The sequence below is a fragment of the Conger conger genome, chromosome 1 (assembly GCF_963514075.1).
Source record: "Conger conger chromosome 1, fConCon1.1, whole genome shotgun sequence".
Classification (NCBI taxonomy): Eukaryota; Metazoa; Chordata; class Actinopteri; order Anguilliformes; family Congridae; genus Conger; species Conger conger.
Genome location: NC_083760.1, coordinates 70,048,032 through 70,064,983, shown reverse-complemented (window position 1 = coordinate 70,064,983; position 16,952 = coordinate 70,048,032). Strand labels below are relative to the sequence as shown.

The window sequence follows — 16,952 nt, the reverse complement described above, 5'->3', positions numbered from 1 at the left end:
GCCCTACTGGTAGGCAATATTACCCCAGCTTGTATTTGGGGGCCGGCCTTTATCCGAGGCCCGGCTTCAAATAGACACAATTTAAGGATTTACGGTACTGGACATTTAAATGTGACTTGGTTTCAAAGTGTTTTGAACACAGCTTATAATGAACCATTGTGTCACAAGAATTTGGTTCAACCAGGCAACCATAACTATGGAAAAAAGTTCCCCACATTTGTTCACATACAATAAAACTACTCTGGATATGTTCCTGCAGAAATCAAATTTTATGAAAAAATATTAAAAGTGAAGCATATGTTAATAACTACTTAATTAACTACTTTCTTTGATTATATTCAAAATGTTCCAAATCCCAGTTTGTTTTGATGTGAATATTCTTATGAGTTTGACAGAGCATTTAGCAGGAGAGCACTTCAGAGTGCATGTCAGCCTGACCTTTTAAGCATTAGCAGTGTTCAGACAGGGGGAAAGCATTTTTCATCAAACAGCACAGGTGCTGCACAGCCAGTGTCCTGCCCCACCTCTCACAGCATGCAAATGCATGAACGCTTGCACACATACACTCATATACTCACACACACACACACGCACAGACACAGACACGCACACACAAACACACACTCATACACACGCACACATACACACACATACACACACACACACACACACACACACACATACACACATACACACACACACACACACAAACACACACACACACACACACACACACACACACACACACAAACACACTCACACACACACTCACACACTCACACACAAACACACATACACACACACACACACACACACAGAAGAGGCTAAATAGAAATGGAGATTCCACAGCTTTTCACTGCCCCATCCACATTCACAGTGGTCTCTTCAGGCTGGCATCACAGACTAAAGGGAGCCTAATCTTCTGCATCCGATTGGCAGATTAGATGGTTTCAGTGACAAAAATAAGCATTTGTGCCTGTAACCCACTGCAGGGACCTGGCTGAGGACTGATTTATGCGCATACATTTTCAGCTGACATTTTAAACAATGCCAGTCAGCCCTGACAGATTTTGAGGCTGACAGATTCCAGGGTGTGTGTGCTCGCCTGCACCAGCTCATTACTTTGCAGAGAGTGAGTGACTCTGGCAGGAGGTTTGCGGCTCCCCCTCGTACCGAGGATAGCGAGAACCATCCCATCCTTCAGCACTTCCATGGAGCCTGAACAGACGAAGAAGATGGCTTGCAGGGCGTCGCCCTGCCGCAGCAGGTACTCGCCGGGGGCACAGAAAGAGGTCTTGATGTGGAGCGAGAGGGAACGGAGACACCCCCTGCTGGCGGACTCAAACAGCGAGAGCTGCAAGATCTCCTTATTGAGGTGCATGGTGATATCAGAGCGCAGCTCATCAGGGAAGTCCTTCAGCAGCTGTGCACACAAAGCACAACGCTACTATTACCACTCCGGGCTAGTTATTAAGGCCACGCACACTCAAATCATAAAGCGCTGCCTTCAAGGCAATCACTGGACATTTCTATTCACTGTGATGAACATTTCAAAAAAGGCCTTGTGACCAATTATTTTTGTTGTATTAGGGAAGACATTGTTGTGAACCGATTTCAAATATACATGCTTTACTTGAGCTTGTTGTACACCCAGGAAACACTCCTAATTTAGATATCTTTGTAGAAAGAATATGTCATGAAACAAAAGATGAACTACTATTTTGGGAAAAGCCTGCAGTTGAATAAATAACATCCTCAGAAAATTGTTAAAATAAAGATAACCAGGAGAGGGAAAAATCTTGTGAATGTGAACATTTATTGACGATGCAGCAAATGCACATCTTAAAATAGCCATTCTAGTCCTCTAAACAACACATAAAGTATAGACAAAGCTTATACTTGCACTCAAGTAATAAATGTTTCACATTTACAAGATAAAGGGTGCTCTGTCTCCAGGTTGTATATATGTCTATTTCAACAAAAGAGAAAAAAGTCAGCAAAGGTTCTAAATTATTAACACAACACAGAACAACTGAACATAAAAAGTGAATAAATAAGTAGATGTGTGGTATCTCAATACACGATTCTTTACATTTTAATTTCCTCTGAATGTAATGTCATTTGATCACTGTCAGCTTAGATGCATCAGCAGTACTTCAGCCTGAAAAAGAAGGCGGGTCAGAGATGGGTCCTGTGAATATGCCATAAACCATGAGTACGGTACTTCGTTGCAGTCGATCCCGTTGTTGACGGACCAGATTGTCTGGAAGTACTCCAGCATCCTCTGCTTGAGCTGTTGGGGCAGATGGTGGACCCTGATGAAGTCCTTCAGGTCTTTGGTGCGGGTGTGGTAGAGGGACCAGCGGGAGTACATGCGCTGGATGATGGCCGTCACGTTCCCGAACACAAGGGCATGCATTAAGGCTGAGGAGGGAAGGGCGAGCACCAAGTCAGATGCTAAGCTAACAGTATGTAGGCTGCAACTGGGGTTGTGGAGAAGATACAACAAGGATTACAATGACTGCAATGAAAGTATATTGAAAAGAAGGTTTACTTTGAAACAAATATTTTCCATATGGGAATTTATGAGTATATTAACTTTATTTAAACTTGTTTGGCAAATTCTTAAAGTGACCTGGTTTGGCATGGTTTGACCTGATTTGGCATGAAATTGGTATCTTATATACAGAAAAGAGCTATAATTTAATTGATTATGAAGATTTTCTATTAGATAGGATAACCCTCAAGAATTAATTATTCAGAATTAATTGCTTGATACATTCCCTCATCCACAGATAATTACATAGCTGCCATTTAATAAAATATCATTTTATTCAGCTGGGCATATTGGACAGCTGCTTGTCAGCATGTCTTCAACACAAGCTATCAGCCCAGTGAGCCCAGTATCTGATCCACACTGTACAGGAGATCCTTTCTCTCTGTAGGCTAGTATACAAATGATGTGAAAAATATGAATGTACTTCTCTGATTCATTTACATTAATCTAATCACAGAATGTGCACTACTCATAATATTGTGTTTAATATTCTAGGTATATGCTGTTTTCACTAGCCAGCACTAAATTTCTAGCCTTTTTTATTCCCTGTAGAAAGAAAAAAAAAATAAAACTAAAAGAAATAGGAATCTACAGTCCGCACCTCCGATGAGCATGGTGCAGATGGAGAAGATCTTCTCCGCGTCGGTATTGGCGGAGACATTACCGAAGCCCACGCTGGTGAGGCTGCTGAGGGTGAAGTAGAGCGAGGTGATGTAGACGCTCCGGATGGGGGGTCCGGCTGTGCCGTTCCCACTGGTGTACGGAGACTCCAGGCGTTTCCCCAGCTCCTGAAGCCAACCTGTGACCCACAGCAACCACGCTGGTCATATACGTACCCAATTTCTGCATGTTAAAACCCAACATATTCACAATATCATTTAATCTCCCACCCATAATAATCTATAATACAGAAGGAATCAGGTCAGTTTTTAAAACTATGTTATGGATGAATATGCTCTTCATGTGAATGAGGCGAGTAAGACGTCTAATCTGCTAAGATATCATGTTTGAGAATCCAGAAAATGAATGTATTTAAGCATCGATATGTGTGCCATGAATAACGATTGAATCTGAAGTTAGAAGTTATTACTCCAAGTGAATATGCAGGACAGACCCGGAGATATTTTTAAACAAATTCACTCAACATGAAGTTCTTTGCACAGCACACCCAATACAGGCTTAACTGTAGAGTATATTTAGTTTAGAGTTCACATCCCCCCTGAGGTGGGGGGAGAGACACCACACGCTCACCAATGTCCCAGGAGAACGCGTTGGCCTCCAGCTCTTTCTTGCCGATGATGTACCAGATGCAGGCCATCCAGTGGGCGAGCAGGGCGAACATGGACATCAGCAGGGTCAGCACCACCGTGCTGTGCTGGGAGTAGCGGTCCATCTTCTGCAGCAAGCGCAGCAAGCGCAGCAGACGCACCGTCTTCAGCAGATGTACCACTGACACCTGGACACATTATGGCCCCCATTAAACACTTCTGCCAGGTTTAGGCCATCAAGGTTTGGTCTGGACTGAGACACCCACTATGGACCCGGTCAAACCGTCAAAGGAGGAATTATACTCGTACAGTAAATATCATAAATTAGAATATATGTGGAAGTATGCATGATGTAATTAAATAATGACTTTAATGTTAATTTTCATGTCATGTCATGTTTATTTTACTGTATTTTAATTTTTTTTTACAATTGTCTATGTGGAATGTCTCATTTATGAGCTATGTACAAGCATGCTCATTCCCCTGCTGGCTTGGGAGAGTACGGCAATTTGAGATTCTTCTCTGAAACATACGTGCCACCCAGCTGCTTTTCTTTCGCTCCACAGCCACAATCCACGCACTCGCAGGGTGGTGGCGGAGGAGACCCTATCATACGCGTACACAAAAAGCAAGCCACGGGGGTCCAGATGGCCAACAGGGTCGCTTGGCCACTGCTATCACCGCTGACTAAATCCCTCCTGTATATCCCTTGGGTGATATGAACCCAATTTGATGCAGCCCCTGTAGGGCTGCTGGCCTCATTCAGCACAGGGACAGACCAGATTCAATCTGAAACCATGTTGTTTACTCATGTACTGCAAGCAGCACTTCACAGAAACTGAGTAAATTCCACAAAAGCCAATTGTTTTGTATTTCAGCAATACGTATAATTATTTTGTGTGTAATTAGTAATTCATTATTAATATGTTACTTATTATACTTCATATTGCATTACTATTCTATGCAAATACTACTACTCTGAGAGCTTCACACAGAGATCCTGACCTGACAGACTTTCATTAGTTTCCAGCAGACTTGACCTCAGAAATTTTCTGAACTGTGAGAGACAGTGAATGAAATGCGAACACCAAGTGCATTGGCCACACTCCTTAACACAGAAGTCTGCCAGACACTGGCTGTCCTGGCTCAATGTTCCAATTAACCAGTCCTCCTGTCTCAAACAGTGTATACTGGCAACTGATACAATGATGCAACTCTCTGTAAATTCATCAGACGCTTGTGTGCTGTGCATTAAGGTACAACCATATAGCTTTCTGAAAATGGAAACGATAAGCACCTTTTGCGTGAACGTCAAAATACAGCCAAAGCATTTTGGCATGAACAATGCACACTACAAAGTATTAGTCCCAAACAATGCATCTGTTATGGATGAATAATACGTAACAGACACTGATAGCTATATTCATTCCTCAGACCTGCTTGCCTTGTACCATATATAAAGCTCTGCGCCGAGGTTATGGTTTCTCTTGTTGTGACTCGTGCGGGATATGTGCGTTAAATGCATAATGGTGGGCAGGTGCTCCGGCAGCAGACATGCCCGTTTGTTTTATGTTGGCAACACGTGGGGCCGCGTAGAGGGGGACCCAGATGTGAATGCTGGATCCAGTAAATGGAATAATAAATGTGCTGAAACGTAATAAAGTGCTTGGCAGTGGGAACGGAGGGCAGCTCTAATTTTATAACACGCGGAAAGACAGACGAGGTGTCTGGCAAGTCTCCAGCAGCAGGGATACAGGAAGCTGAATCGCAAGAGGTACCCTCACAGATTAATGAAAAACAGACACAAATGAGTGCAGCAGGAACCCCAGAGTGATACACAAACAGACACAGGAGATTAATTTTCCCACCAGGGCTGAATTTGTCAACAGGGCATAACCTTCAAATGAATTAAATAATAATACATTTACTGTCTCCACCTGTAATGTAATGTGGACATGTACACAAATGCAAGATGGTGCAACTCACATTTATAAAATCAGGAACCTCTTTACTGCATATTAAAAACAGCCTTTTGACACCACGGTAGAGTTTTCATCTATTCAACTCAGGCCCTTGGTGGGCAGATACGCTCCATTGGAGTGAAACCCCCTCAGTACTTACAGAGGCTGGGAGTCCTATGAGGTGGCATACTTGAACTCCACTTAACCCAAGTATGGAGGGCATCATTAGGCAGATATTCCCCTGCCTCATCTTACATCTTAATCAATTGGAGGTTTTTCTTTCACAAAAAAGTGAAGATGAGTGAGCTAATGTCTGTGAGTTTTTGAGCATTTCACAAAGAAATGAAAATGTAGTTGCACAAAGACATCTGGCAATGTGCATGCATGGCACGTTTTGCTTTGGAGAATTGACATTCTCCTGCCCTGCTTTGTTCAAATAGTAACATGGTGAGTGTACACATGAACACCTTCATACATTCCATGTTTTCTGATACATGAATATTATCATTTTTTGAAGAAACATACTGGGCAAAAAAATATGTTCAAGCGGATTATGAAATTTCCTACAATAAGATACATTAGATACATTACGTAGGTATGAACTAATATATACTGTATAATGTTACTTGTTTAACACAAATGCTAATTATTTCTTCATTTTTGTTTTATGTTGATATTCCATTTATTACATATCACATTTATTATGCCAAAAAGTGGTAATGTTGAAAAATACAGCATTAGTTATTAAACTCTTTTTGCAGAGTGTTCATAATTTGTGCCAGCACTGCAGATAAAGAAAAGTGAATAAGATCCATTAAAGACATTTTAGTGGTCCTCTTACAAGCAATATAAACACCACACTTGTCTGCCCTTCCAAAGAGGACAGTGTAGCCATAGGCCTAAAATTATAATTATACAAAGTATGGGAGAAACAAAAATTCAGCAAAAGTATCAAGTGTAATCAGTGAGCAGTGATCATAGCTTGTGATTTGATTCTGTGATGACATAATAAATGAATATAAGCAAACCCAATGTAAACTGTAATTCCTAACCATGAAGCTCAGCACATATTTAAAGTGTAATGTGGCACATAGCTTGGCCTCACAGTTGTCCTGACTGAAATGACACACCTTAGAGGGGCTGTCTCATGGTCTCATTGATAATCTGATTAAGCTTAGGCTGTGCAAGAAAATGACATTCTGCCACAAGAGAAAGGCAGCTGATATTTTTTTAGTCTAATAATGAAAATGCCAGGCGGTCCCCAGACAGAGCGCTGAGGGCGCAGGGATATCACAGGAGGGCCAGGTCACCCCATAATTGCCAAGAACTTTGAGAGATGTCCTGCAGAACACTGAAGGCCATATTTCATGGCCCTAAGCATAGACCTGCACACACAAAGAAAGCCACATCTTGCACACAAGCGCTTCTTAATTGGGCCCAGTGGAATAGCCACATTATTCCTTCTTTTTCGTTTGAAAGGGGGGGGGGAGGCAGAAGAATGTTTCATCAGCTGTATACACAATGGTACCTCACAGGGGACACATGGTCAGGTTATTTACCATTGTTTAAGCAAAGCAAAGCTGACAGAAAACTCTGTCCTCTACCTGGCTCGCATATTTCAGTTCACAACACTTGAGACATTGATACAGTACATTGACACATTGACCTATGGTCTACCAAGCACCCATTAGCAAACCAGCATTATCAACACATTATCAACTAGTAAGAGGCAAACGTTTGAAAAATTAGAAAGAAAAATACCTATAATTGCTATTTGGCCCTGGACAGAAAAGATTAATTGGCTGAATAGTTCTACTTTGTCAGAGATATCAAGCAGAGACCTACCCTGATCATATACAGGCCTAGTGACCACCAGTTGGCTATAGAAAGAGGAAGAGACAAAAACATGGCTACCCAGAGAGGTGTGTGCATGTGGTCACTGTATGACAGGGGAGGCAGAAACAGAAATGCATTTTTCCCTCACGGGATACATTCCAAAATCAAATAGTAAAAATATTGCATGAAAACCAAATTGCCATGGCTGAGGGAAGAAGACCTTCCTTAAACAACCATTTTATGGCAATAGAATATTATGGCATGTCACAAAGCAAGCAAGTAAATAAATTATCCGAACATTTCAATGCTGTTAAGATTAAAATTAAATGTTTAATCATATCCGTCCGTGTATATCAACTACATGGCTTTGTCAATATTGTTCCATCACTTTCAAAGCTCTTTTAATTGAATTGAATTGTCAGCATTACTATCAGACAAAGCAATTTGCCATTAGCTTTCAGTAACAAATCTAAGCAGGAGGCACACTTTGTATTGCTTATACCATTTACATTTACATTTAAAGGTAAACCGCTATGCAGTAGGACTGAATGCAGACCATGATGTATGTCTCCACAATGACACTTTTGGAAGAACACTATGCTCTACTTATACAAAGTCATTAAGCTCTATGCTAGGGTTTAATGACTGCATAATGACTGTTAATGACCCATGTCAGATGACATGGTTTCTGAAAAGCCCGCTCATTTATAACATGCTTATTTCAAAAATGCTCGAGGAGGTGGATTGCCATGCTTCCAATGGAGTACTTCCACCAACAAATGCCTTTGTTAAATCATAAATTAGACCATGCTATTCCGAAACTGCCGCTTGCGGGTTCAACCACACATCTGTCACTCTCCACTTTTCAAATGTTTCAGAGATGGTAGCGTGCCATTTTAGCCACCAGGCAGATTGCTGGTAGCGTGAAATAAATTAGTTCTGTCTTCAGACAGCAGTCCTGGTATGGTCTCACATGCTCTGATAATGTGACATATATATGTAGAGGGTGTGCCCATTCACAGGTTCTCTGCAAGGGGCAGAGTATAAATAGTTCTCATAATTAGTGTCTTTCCCCCATCTTATTATTAAATATTAACATGGTTTAATTGCTTAATCAATACAACTTACTTAAACAGCACTTGGCTAGAGAGTTTCCTGTCAGAGTCCCATTAGAATGCATGTCATGAAAATAGGTCACAAGTTTCTCAAAGCTTTAGTTATGACTAATCCACATTATGCATTATTTAAAAAGGACAGTGCTTATTAATTACAATTGATCTTGGTTAATTATACATTATTTCCAGGATTAGAAACCCAGGGAATTATTCTATTGGACATTCTTTTGAAAAGGACAATGAAAATAATTTAAAAAATGAAAACAATAAAACCAATAAAAAAATTTAAACATATCAAGACCTATCAATTAAATATAAGTGATGATAGAAGTAAAATAAATAGCATTCTATGTGTATTCATTTGCAGGTAAAGCCAACACAATGAATGCGTCTATACAATACTTTTATAGTGATGAAGTCAATGTGCTTTTCCAAGAAAAGTAACTTAATCATGTATCTACCACTTGTGTGTAACATCACACATCACTTAATATGGAAAGGTAAGTCTTACATTGGAAGTTACTGTTTTGAAGTTGACACTGTTTGTACTGAAAATCAGGCAGACAAGGGAGTTTGCTTGGTGCAAAAAACCTGATACTGTACATAATATTTTATTATACATGATCCTCAGCACAGGGATGACTGATTGAAAATTATTAGTTAGATGACTAATAAAAAAAAAAGTACATATAATTTGTTACATCATCTGTACGACAGTATATCAAGTGACATACGCTACTATGCCATACAATACAATTCCATGAATTTTTAAGCAGTTGGTATATATTACTACATGTTGAACAAAATTCTGTTGGTGATATCATGAATGGTCCAATTGAAGTGTACCCACAGAGCATCAATGCTAAAATATCCCAATGATTATGATTGATTGATTGATTTTTCAGGCTTTCAATTGTATGTACTTCCCCCATTTGTCTGAGGTCAGAACAAATACCAACAAAATTAAACCATCCAAAACATTGACCATTGACCTTCACAAAACACAACCATGGCACATTTAGAATCCATGCAGATTATATCATGCAAAGGTACTCACCACACTGACTTTAAAGGCATAGAGAAGGTCAAATGGGAGGGCGGCCACAAGATCAATGATGAACCATGTGGTCATATAATGGATGCAAATTAACTGAGCATCAAAGATAACTTGTCCTGATTGGCTCACATATGTTGTGCGGAAATTGAGAACAATATCTGTTGAACAGACAAGAGTGGGCAACATTAGTGTAGCTGAGCACATGCTGATGACATGCAAATCATTTTAGTACAGTAATAAGGCATTTGTGTTGCAACTTTTCTATAATTGATGACAAGCCTTACAAGCCTCATATGCTTATATGAATGAAAGATCACACATATTAATTTAGCTATTTTTGCTCAAAGGTACACTATGCTCTCCCCTTACCAATTATGAAAAGAATCTCTACAGAAATGTCGCTGACAGTGGTGCTTCTGGTGAGGTCATCATCATCTCCGATGAAGCACACGTTGTATGGCACTGTCACAGCCACGTAAAATGTGGCCAGCAAGATCAGCCAGTCCCAGCCTGCTTTGAAGGTACTGAAGTGCAGCAGGATGAATTTTGATTTCTTTGCATCTGCGACCTTGTACTCAGGAAGAGCCGGCGGATCTCCAAACACATTCTGCCCAAGGACATTTAAAACCATATGCCATAACTATAATATAACATCAATTCATATCAGTCAAAAATATGCTTCCCCAATGAATAAATTACATGCTGTGTGACCACAATAGTTCCCAAAATTGTAAAATGGTTCTTATTTGGCCATGACATGTTTTACTTTGGGGGAAGACACAGATTTGTGAGTTTAAGCCAGGCTTTAGAGGAAACTTTAGCCCATCAAAGTAATATATTGCAGTATTTCAGCATTAATGCAATGATGTGCCTTGACCTTGTCAAGTTATACAATTGTGAAAATTTCTCATTTCCGTCACAGTATTTTAATAACACCATGATTTATGTTGCAGGACAATATTATTGTGTTTTTTTTTCTTCAAGCTGGGAGGACAATCAGTCATAGGTATACCCAATTCATTTTAACCTTTACTGTATATGGAGGATATGTTTGCTTTTTTTACGGTATACAGACTAATGTAGTTACATTTGAATTTGATTGTGCTATTGTTATGGATTTACAGACACGATCCAATATTCTTGAGGATGAAGTTGCCAATGCAAGAATGACATGATTCTACCTTGTTCAGCTTCAGTTTGCTCTTCTTCTGTCGACTGTGCAGATGTCCAGAGATCTGGTATAAGATAGTCCGGCTTCGATTTCTGGCTGTACTTAGGGGAGGCCCTGTTTTGACCCTGCCCTTGTTTTTCCCTGTGAATGGTAGCATTTAAATCCAGATGAGCACACACAGCTATTGTAATTGTGAATCACAATGACATGATAAGAGTGAGCACAAGATACAGAAACACCTTTTTGATGTCACTCATTAATTAATATCCTCCACGATCACAAGACACCTTTTCCATGGATCTCAGTAACATCCAAAAATAAATGAATTACACTACAAGAAAAAAATCATCGTATACTGGAGATAAATAAATCAGTTCACAACATTAAGTAATCTTACAGTAGGGAACTAGAGAAGGCTTAACTAATGACTTTATTTAGACATCCAAATGTATTACATCAGCATGTGATACAATGTGTTCTCCAGAGTAAACAGCGGAGCTGTGACCTTGCAGTCATTTTTCGGTTAATTATTGATGCAAGGGAAAAGTGGACCGTAGCAGGAGTTGCGGAAGACAGAAATCATCTATAAACCTGTAACCCGCCAGGGAGCCAGCTGAAGCACAGCGCTTATTTTTAGCTCCTAATGAATTTCCCCTCACTTAATAACCGGCGAGGTCAGCCCCAGGAAAGGCATTGAAAGAGAGCAAGGGCCTCTCTCTCTCACAGGAGGCTTTGAGAGCCTAGCTCAGCACAGATGCCAATCGCTGTGCTTGTGCACCAGAGACCCCGAGCCTGAGACTGCAACCCAGTCCTGTCTGCACAGACAATCTGGCAATCAGAATGCAAAGTGGACGCATGGCAACCACAGCCTGGAAGCTATTTTTATCTAGGTTATCTAAGAGGGGGATTCTGCAGGATTCCCCAGACATGATATAAACTCAGGTGTGCAGAGCAATGGTGCTGCATCAAATGCTGTAAAAGAATCTAAAGGGCCTGTTCTATAAAAACTGTTATATATATTACAGTAGGGTCTTGTAAATGTAAAGGAAACCTCAAATGAAACACAAAAATAAGCTTGGGGGTTTTATTAAATACTTACCTATTTATTATACTTTAATTAACAGGACGAATGATAAGTCACATCTGTTTTTATTTAATTTTGTTGTCTTTGAGCAACATACATATCAGGTGAGCCTGCCTTCCGCTTGTTACTAAGGATACAATTATGTAATGAGGCCCATACTGACCTTCCCTCTTACCCTCTGGGATTATCTTGTCCTTTGTATCTGTGACGTCCTTAAAAGATGCCAAGAAGAGGACCACATCTCCTTTTTCATTTTTAATAGGAACTATTTCCAGGAGGCACCAGAATAAATCAGCTGTGAGAAATAATACACAAAGCAATGCTCATATCAAGAGAAAAATGTCCAATGTGTATTTTAATATGAATTTCAGATCCACAATATTAACAGCAGACAGCAATTCTTATGTGAATTGCTCTGGTCAAAGGTGAGGGAATCCATTTTGATTATTTCCTGCTGGCGTCAGACACAGCTCCTGCTTTTTCTATACCATCATGAAAATACATTTTTCAGCTAAAGCAGGAGACTCCTTATTCCATTCAAAACAATACTCAAGGATAGTAGTTGCATTTGATTATTATGGAATATTATGATTCCACTAGATTTGTGGAAGTGATATTACAGGACATTTATTGCTTTGGATAAAAGCGTCTAATAAGAAGAATATCTGGTAATCTAAAATACAATCATGTATACAGTAATACATGTTATTATATACTGATAATGAGACTAATTTCCAATAATTGCAGATCATTTTTACTGTACAACTTTTTCATATCAGACATACACAATATCTAAATCAAGAAAAGGGTTAATGTATGGAAAAAGCATATAGTTTGAACCCACCATCCATTGGGCTAAAACTCCACAGCTTTAAGGGCTTCACCATAGGCAAGGTGTTGATAAAATGACTTCTACCTCTTAGTCCTCCCACTCTATAACCCCATCATTATCTATTTATGTGAAATATTCTTCAGAGTTACCGGAAAGTAATGGCAGCAGAATAACTGGGGCAGCATCCCTCTTCCCCTTTGCCAGTTTGATACAATTGCTTTTGCCTCCAAGGTTATAGATGGCCTTGGGAAAAGATGACTGTTAAAACCAATTATGTGGAAACTCTCGCCTTTGGAACAATACAAGAGTAGCCCCAGAGAGGATTTCCCTCATCGTCAACACATTCATATGAACACTTCAGTGAGGAAAATGCTTTTTATGGGTTATTTTGTTAAAGCCCCTGTTGATAAGTCATTAGCTGTCTAGTTCCAAAAATACAATGTTTTATTCTACTGCAATTTCCTAAAATAACTCATTAAAGACCTAGAGGTAATCCATATTGTGGCCTAACCTTTGAACAGCAAATCAAACATTAATGTCCTTCAAGAACTAATATCATAAATGATGATTTCAAATAAAATGTTAAAAAATGCCAATTAGAAATTCCTTCAAATATTATTCTGTCACCAAAGAAAAGGTAAATTATTGCATTATACATCAAAAATCCAAAGGCTTACCACTCTTCTTGTAAAATGTTATCTCTCCCTTGAATTCCGTACGTTCCTCAAGGGAGTTATCAATGTTGAGGATCATCTGCTCGCTGGTGTCTTTTCCAAACAGAAACTTACACGCGCAGCTCTTCTGCATAACCTCACTGCGTGCAAAGCCAGTCAGCTCACAGAAACCATCCGAGCAGTACACGATCGGGAAGCCCTTGGACACCTGAGCATTTGCCAGAATGAAGTTACTGTCTAGAAAACAACCGGAGACACAGAATCACAAGGCTATACCAAATCAAGTAAATTAAAAATGGACAAATAATTCATATGAATGGCCTGTGAGAACCAAAAACAATTTCCACAGTTTACACAATGCTGCATGAACAAATGTAAAACAACTAATAAAGCCACAGGTATAAATTATTAGTGCCTAATATATCCCCCAATATATAAGTCCCCCAATGAGGGAAATGAAAGAGATTAGAGTGTACAAATAGATTGCTGGACACAAGCTATACTTGAAAATATAAAAAAATGTCTCTCATACGACTCTGTAGCTGAGGCCTTTGGACAAAACTCCAGTGACTGTACTTTCTGTACCATCAGGTAGACTGCTGCAGTCAAGTCTATGACAATATGAATGTGTATCCCTCTTGCTAGTACAAACCATAGTTTACGTAAAATGTAAAGCCATTTAACCATATATTATTTACTGTAGATGCCATTTTGCTTTGCCCAGGAAAAATTATAAAGTGCTACTAACTGATTATATGTACCCAATTTCAGGCATGTCAGTGCGGCAGCTTATGTAGCCCCCAGGAAACCTTGGTTTATTTCCACTGTCTTTGACCAACCTTGACCCAAGATACTCTCTCTAGAGTGCCTGGAAAGGGAAACTACAATTCATCAGATTAGATTCTTGGAATCTGATTTAATCAGTGATTCTGGGCAATTGTTGCTAGCAAATGTAGAACTACCTTCAAAAAAGCAAAACAAGGTTATTTTGATGCTACAATATTAGGGAGTAATATGGTGAACATGTTGTCTTCCTTGAAAATGCTTAATTAAGACAAATAAAGTTTCATTAGGACTTGATTCAGAATTTCAATCACAATAAAAAAATTGTGCCCAAAATTAATAAAACAAGTTTGGAAAAAACAAAACAATGTGCCTACTTCACTCTTTACTGAGTGACTAACAAAAATTGCTTCCCCTAAAAGCTGAAAATTTCATCATACCGAAAGTAAACAACTACAACATCTTTGTGAGGTACCATATTTGTCTATACCAGCAATTTTTTTATTTTTTTATTCAGTTATTTAACTGCGAGTTACAGTACAGTATATGTATGGTTGGCAGAGTGCCACATTTGAATGTAAGAACCATTAATGTTCACTCTTCTCTACCCATTTCTCATGCGCTATTTTCATGAATAAGATTTACTTCACATTTACTTCAGGAGTGCTTGACATCTATTTGACCTGCCAGTGAACTCTTGAAAGGCATGGTGGCACTGGCATAACATTCCCTGAACATAGCTGCACGTGTTGGTTTATTTATGACATACAGTACATACTAACAAAACAATAAAGATATTATTCACTTGCATTCGAATTGTAGGTAGTGCAGGTATAACCTCCTGACTTCCACACTGTTTCTATCACTGTGATAACTGAGCTAGCTATTGTTTTCCAGGATTTATATGTAAGCAAACTAGGTCCAATAATGATGAAATATTTGCTTGTGTTCTTTGTTCTTAGGTGCAGGGTGAGACCAGTGGCCTCTTGCTGGATTGATGTGTATTCCTCACAAGCCAAAATAAATGAAAAACAGCTTAAGTATCTGCTGGAAAATATGTTAGTAAGCCAAGAGGAAAAGGTCTTCCTATTGAATGAAGAGATTACGACTGTGCTAGTGCACTGACAAAGGTAGGATATGCACATTCAAAGGTTTCAGGCTCTGCATGAGGACTAGTTCCAAAGAACCATAAGATTCCACCTACCAAGGAACTATTTGGAAGGGTTGCACAAAGAAAGTCCTTACGGAGCATAATAAACAAAACCAAGCATCTGGAGTTTGCCAAATGTCTTTGGTATTATGACTGGAAGAGAGTGCTTTGCTATGTTCAGGTGAGGCCAAAATGTAACTCTTTGGCCATTCAAACCATTGACACGTTTGGCAGCAAAACAGGAATGCATACAAGGAGAAGCGCCTCATACATACTGCCAAATCTGGAGGTGGGTCATTGATGTTTTGGGGATGCTTCACTGCAGAGTGATTAATGGACACATTTTAAGACCAATGGCATAATGAATTCAACACAGTACCAGGAAATTTTGGTGGAAAATAGGGCTAAGACTTGATCATAGGTGGATTTTCCTGCAGGACAGTGACCCTAAACATACATGGAAATCCACACAGAAATGGTTAAGTAAAAACAGCGTCTTGCAATGGCCATCTCAGTGTCCAGACTTAAAACCCATCAAAATATTGTGGTCTGAACTGAAGAGAGCAGTCCATAAGTGCAAGCCAAAGGATATCATTTGATTCTGCCTGGAGGAATGATCAAAAATCCCTCCAAATGTGTTCTCTTATTTTATCATAAAATATAGGAAAAGTCTGACGGCCTTTCCAGGGGTGGTTACACAGAACATTAAACAGGGGTAGCAATAATGGTGAACGGTGAAAGATTTTGGTTGAACCAATTTAATAATTAACACTATATTTTTTAAAACATATTTATCAAAGGTGCCAATAATTCTAGAACTGGCTAGTCCAAAGAACAAATTAGTAAAAGTAAGTATTGTTGTGGAAGTGAAGTTTAAGGTGAAATGGTTCATTTCTAAATCCGGCAGCCCTCAACACTCTTGTTTAACGTTCGGCACACTGAATACAGGAAGGTGTGGGAGAGGCAGCACTGTCTCAGCTGAAACTAGCAATCAACATGTTAATGTTGTTAGAAGCAAGGCTGAGCAGTATGATATAGTCATGATTTTTGTTTCTTTCTAATGAGACCAAACAAGAATACTGTTGGAGGTACACAAGCTCACTTATTGAATACCTCTAAAGAAAGAGTTTTCTTCTGCTTCTCACAATAAAGGTAGTACTTGTCGACAAATAATAGTTAAATACAGTCAATTGCAACCAACACCTTCAAAAAACATACACTTTATCAGGAACACCTGTACACCTACTTATTCATGCGATTATCTAATAGGCCAATCGTTTAGCAGCAGTGAAATGCATTAAATCATGCAGATACGTGTCAGGAGCTTCAGTTAATGTTCAGACAACATCAGAATGGGAAAAAATGTGATCGCAGTGATTTTGACCGTGGCATGATTGTTGTTGCCAGGTTTGAGTAGTTCTGTAACTGCTGACCTCCTGGAATTTTTACACACAGCAGTCTCTA

General features: G+C 39.4%; 1 protein-coding gene across 1 annotated transcript in view; it reads right to left on the bottom strand.

The window, feature by feature from the left end:
• LOC133130339 (potassium voltage-gated channel subfamily H member 8-like) overlaps positions 1-16,952 on the bottom strand; it is a 49,626-nt gene that overhangs the window by 16,126 nt on the left and 16,548 nt on the right. The window contains exons 2-10 of the mRNA XM_061244893.1: positions 13,559-13,792; positions 12,213-12,344; positions 10,976-11,106; positions 10,164-10,401; positions 9,795-9,952; positions 3,809-4,013; positions 3,159-3,356; positions 2,225-2,424; positions 1,174-1,423 (exon numbers count right to left, since the gene is read on the bottom strand). Coding sequence (XP_061100877.1) covers positions 1,174-1,423; positions 2,225-2,424; positions 3,159-3,356; positions 3,809-4,013; positions 9,795-9,952; positions 10,164-10,401; positions 10,976-11,106; positions 12,213-12,344; positions 13,559-13,792 — 1,746 coding nt within the window. The remainder of the gene's footprint in view (positions 1-1,173; positions 1,424-2,224; positions 2,425-3,158; positions 3,357-3,808; positions 4,014-9,794; positions 9,953-10,163; positions 10,402-10,975; positions 11,107-12,212; positions 12,345-13,558; positions 13,793-16,952) is intronic.